This window comes from Canis lupus, chromosome 20 (genome assembly GCF_011100685.1).
Source record: "Canis lupus familiaris isolate Mischka breed German Shepherd chromosome 20, alternate assembly UU_Cfam_GSD_1.0, whole genome shotgun sequence".
Classification (NCBI taxonomy): domain Eukaryota; kingdom Metazoa; phylum Chordata; class Mammalia; order Carnivora; family Canidae; genus Canis; species Canis lupus.
This window is the reverse complement of record NC_049241.1, coordinates 52,027,204-52,031,524: the sequence shown is the minus strand read 5'-3', so window position 1 is coordinate 52,031,524 and position 4,321 is coordinate 52,027,204. Positions and strand designations below refer to the sequence as shown.

The 4,321-nt window shown below is 40.8% G+C and overlaps 1 protein-coding gene across 1 annotated transcript; it reads left to right on the top strand.

Moving 5' to 3' along the window:
* Positions 1-250: 250 nt before the first annotated feature.
* OR7G13 (olfactory receptor family 7 subfamily G member 13) lies at positions 251-1,189 on the top strand. Its single transcript, NM_001388679.1, is given in 1 exon segment — positions 251-1,189. A coding segment is annotated over 1 exon segment (939 nt).
* Positions 1,190-4,321: the final 3,132 nt, after the last annotated feature.

Sequence of the window (4,321 nt, the reverse complement as noted above, 5' to 3'; positions counted from 1 at the left end):
GATTCTCAATAGCTTTTATTCATTTTTTTAAAATCACTGGCTCTCAAACTTTGTCATATATCACATTAACCTGGAGGGCTTGCCAAAACAGATTGCTGGTCCTCAACCTCAAAGTTTATCAGCAGTATATCTGCAGTGATACCAGGTTTGTATTTCTAGCAATTCCCAGGTGATGTTGCTGTGGCTCATCCAGGGACCATTCATTTTATTTGGTTTTCACTCCATCTTTTCCATCAGATTCATTAACAACATGGGACCCAAAAACCAAATAGTATTTTCAGAATTCTTTCTCTTGGGACTGACAGAGGATCCAGAACTGCAGTCCCTACTCTTCAGCCTGTTCCTGTCCATATACCTGGCCACCATCCTGGGAAACGGGCTCATCATCCTGGCTGTCATCTGTGACTCCCACCTCCACACTCCCATGTACTTCTTCCTCTCCAACCTGTCCTTTACTGACATCTGTTTAAGTACAACCACCATCCCAAAGATGCTGGTGAACATCCAAGCACAGAGTCACAGCATCAGTTACACAGGCTGCCTCACCCAGGTCTGCTTTGTCTTGACTTTTGTTGGTTTAGAAAATTTTCTCCTTGCAGCAATGGCCTATGACCGCTATGTGGCCATCTGCCATCCCCTGAGGTACACTGTTATCATGAACCCCCAACTCTATGGCTTGCTGATGGTACTCTCACTGCTCATTAGCATTGTCAATGCCCTGCTCCACAGTCTGATGGTGCTACAGTTATCCTTCTGTAAGGACATGGACATCCCCCACTTCTTCTGTGAGCTTGGTCAGATTGTCAAGCTTGCCTGCTCTGATACTCTCATCAATGATATTCTGGCATATTTTGCAGCTGGCTTATTTGGGGGTGTTCCTCTCTCCGGAATTATTTTCTCTTATACTCAAATTTTCTCCTCTGTTTTGAGAATGCCATCAGCGGGCAGGAAATATAAAGCTTTCTCCACCTGTGGCTCTCACTTGTCTGTTGTGTCCTTCTTCTATGGGACAGCTTTTGGAGTATACATTAGTTCTGCACTTAGTGACTCTTCCAGGAAGACTGCCATGGCTTCAGTGATGTACATCGTGATTCCTCAAATGATGAACCCCTTTATCTACAGTCTGAGAAATAGTGACATGCAGGGTGCCTTGAAGAAACTTTTCAGTAGGATACCTTCCTTTCTGTGATTGTTCTGTGTACTTTGGGCTGGTTGTTAGAATAAATCAGAGTTTTAGGACTCACAGGAGAACCATGATGTATAATTCACCTGTAACCAAATGCTTGTAATGTGACTAGATAACGTAATGGCCACATGCATTTTAACTTAGACTTGAAGCCTGACTTTTATTTTTATTTAGCTTTGTTATGTTTGACAAATTATTTCAGTTCTTATTTCAAGTTTTTTCTCAGTTCCCTAGGGGTAGAACCTGAGGCAGAGGTCATAGTTTTATAATGTTTGCATGCATGACTCCCAGAAGAAGGAAAATTGTAGAATATGGATAGCTCAATAAAGGATAGAAGCACAACTGGGGTCATATCTGCAGACTGGCTTCCACCTTATCCCATGACAGACCATGTCAATTGAAACCCAAAGTCAGGCCTTAGTGAAGTAAGGGAACTTACTTGTCACACCCCAATTTAGTAAGGATGGAGACCAGTCACTGGTAAATTGTATCCCTGGGAGGCAACATTAACACTCACTATACTCAGTTTTGTTTTCTATAAGATTGGTATAATGATATCATCTCAGCTTTAAATAATTGTGAGTTATTTGTGCTTCATCAGTGAGGAAGACTTCAGTTCTAATAAGAAGAATACAAGAATACTCCTGACTATAATATGGTCAAACAAGAAACAGTTGTTTGTCATTACTAGGACTTCAGAGATAAGAAATGTACAAGAACAAGGGATAGGGCTTCACTCCATTTCTCCATTTGGTGGCTTTGTCCTAAGACTGGTTCTACTCAAGTCACAAGGTGATGGGAGCAAATTTAGATGTCATACTTGAACCTGAAGCCAGGAGACAGAAAACTCTCCCTCCCAGTTTTAGATGAGACTAGGCCTCTCGATGGAATCAACCAAAGCACATCTGTAGGAAGTGAAATGGAGGCCCTCAATAGATAGGTCTACTCCTAGTCCCCCCAATTTGTTATTAGTAACTCATGATAAAAGGATGAATGTTATTGGAACTTATTTGAAAAAGGGTCTTTGCCAAGGATGCACTTACATTGAGTTATCTAGGTGAGCCCTAAATAGACATCATATGTTTCCTTATAAAATAGGTAGAAGAAAAAACAGAAAAGGAAGAGGAAATGTGACCATAAAAACACATATCAGATTGATGCAACCAGTATTTGATTTCCATATTTGATCATCTTTTGTCCTATAAAACTGTCATTTTTATCCTACAAAACTGTCATTTTGATAGGATCCTAATGTGTCCTTTTTTAAAAAAAAATCACTCCTTTACATTGCCCAATACTACATATTAAATAAATTTGACCTAATATTGGCCTTGTTAAATGTTTAAACCTAATGAATTCTCACCAAGATCAGCTATATGACAGAAGAGGGGTTTCCTGACCCCCCTCCTCCTGGGAACACACTTACCATAGAGGTACACATGCATTAATTCCCTTTGAGAAAAATCCAGAAACTGGTTGGGTAACTCCTACATATCAGAGCACTGAGAAAACACCTACCTCAAAAGAGGTGGGAAAAACTGAAGTATGCTCACACCATCAACCCCCCCACCCACCCATGGGACAGCACCTTACCGCCAGGTGAGAATCCCCAACTCAGCTCATCTCTGAGGAATGAAGGGATAAGACCACACACATGGGGACCCAACTTGTATGACAAACTCCAGGAACTTGCTCCCAAATCTTCTAGCTCTGAGAGCAATAGGGCTTGGCATTTCCAAATCCCCAGATACCACAGAAAATCATGAGACAGTTTTGTAGGGCTACATAAATACTTCTTGTGGTTACCCCCTGGACTCAGCACACAGGGAGGAGGCAGAAACACAAGGCTCCCACCTTCTTCCTGGAAAGTGTTTAACTGCATACTTTCCCAACTGTTTCCCAAGGGTTGGGCTCTAGTCAGCCTATATCTGTGATCTGATTGGGCCCCTCTGGAAGCCTGAAATGGCTTCTATACACTTCTGATGGAGGCATCAGGTATCCTGACTTCATACTATGCTACAAAGTTATAGCAATCAAAACTGTTTGGTGGGGTGCCTGGGTGGCTCAATCAGTTAAGTGTCTGCCTTCAGCTCAGGTTATGACCCCTAAGCCCTGTGATCAAGCCCTGTATTGGGCTCCCTGCCAAGCAGGTAGCTGCCTTCTCCCTCTCTTCCCTGCTCATGTTCTCTCTTGCTATCTCTCTTGCTCTGAAATAAATCAAATCTTTTTAAAAACTGTGTGGTATTAACATTAAATCACACACATAGACTAATGGAACAGAACTGAGAGCCCAGAATAAACCCTCACATATATAATCAACTTGTATTTGACAAAGGACCCAAGGACACTCCAGGGAGAGAGGATAATCTCTTTAATAAATGGTGTTGGAAAAACTATACCCCCACACATAAGAATGAAATTGAACCCCTATCTTACATTACTCACAAAATTAACTCAGAATTATTCATGACTTAAACATAAGACCTGAAAAGCATATAACTGCTAGTAGAAAACAGAGGGAAAGCTCCTTGACATTCATCTTGGCAACAATTATGACGCCAAAAACACAAGCCACAACTGCAAAAATTAATAAATGTGTCTACATCAAACTAAAAAGCTTCTGCATAGCAAGAAACCATCACCTAAATGAAAAGCTTACTTATTTCAATCCTTATAAATCATGTATCTGATAAGAGATTAATAGCCAAGGTATATAAAATACACATATAACTTAATAGCAAAAAATAAACCATTTGATTTAGGGACGCCTGGGTGGCTCAGCAGTTGAGTGTCTGCCTTTGGCTTAGGGCATGATCCTGGAGTCCCAAGATCGAGTCCCACATTGGACTCCCCACAGGGAGCCTGTTTCTCCCTCTGTCTGTGTCTCTGCCTCTCTCTCTCTCTCTGTCTCTCATGAATAAATAAATAAAATCTTTTAAAAAATAAAAAAAATTTAAAAATCAGCAGAGAAACTGAATACATATTTTCTAAAGGGTATACATAGTTCTAGCAGTCTTTTGGGTTCTGTATGTAGTATCATGTCATCTGCAAATAGTGAAAGTTTTATTTTTTCCTTGCTGATTTGGATGCCTTTTATTTCTTTTTGTGGCCTGATTGCTAGCTAGGACTTCCAGT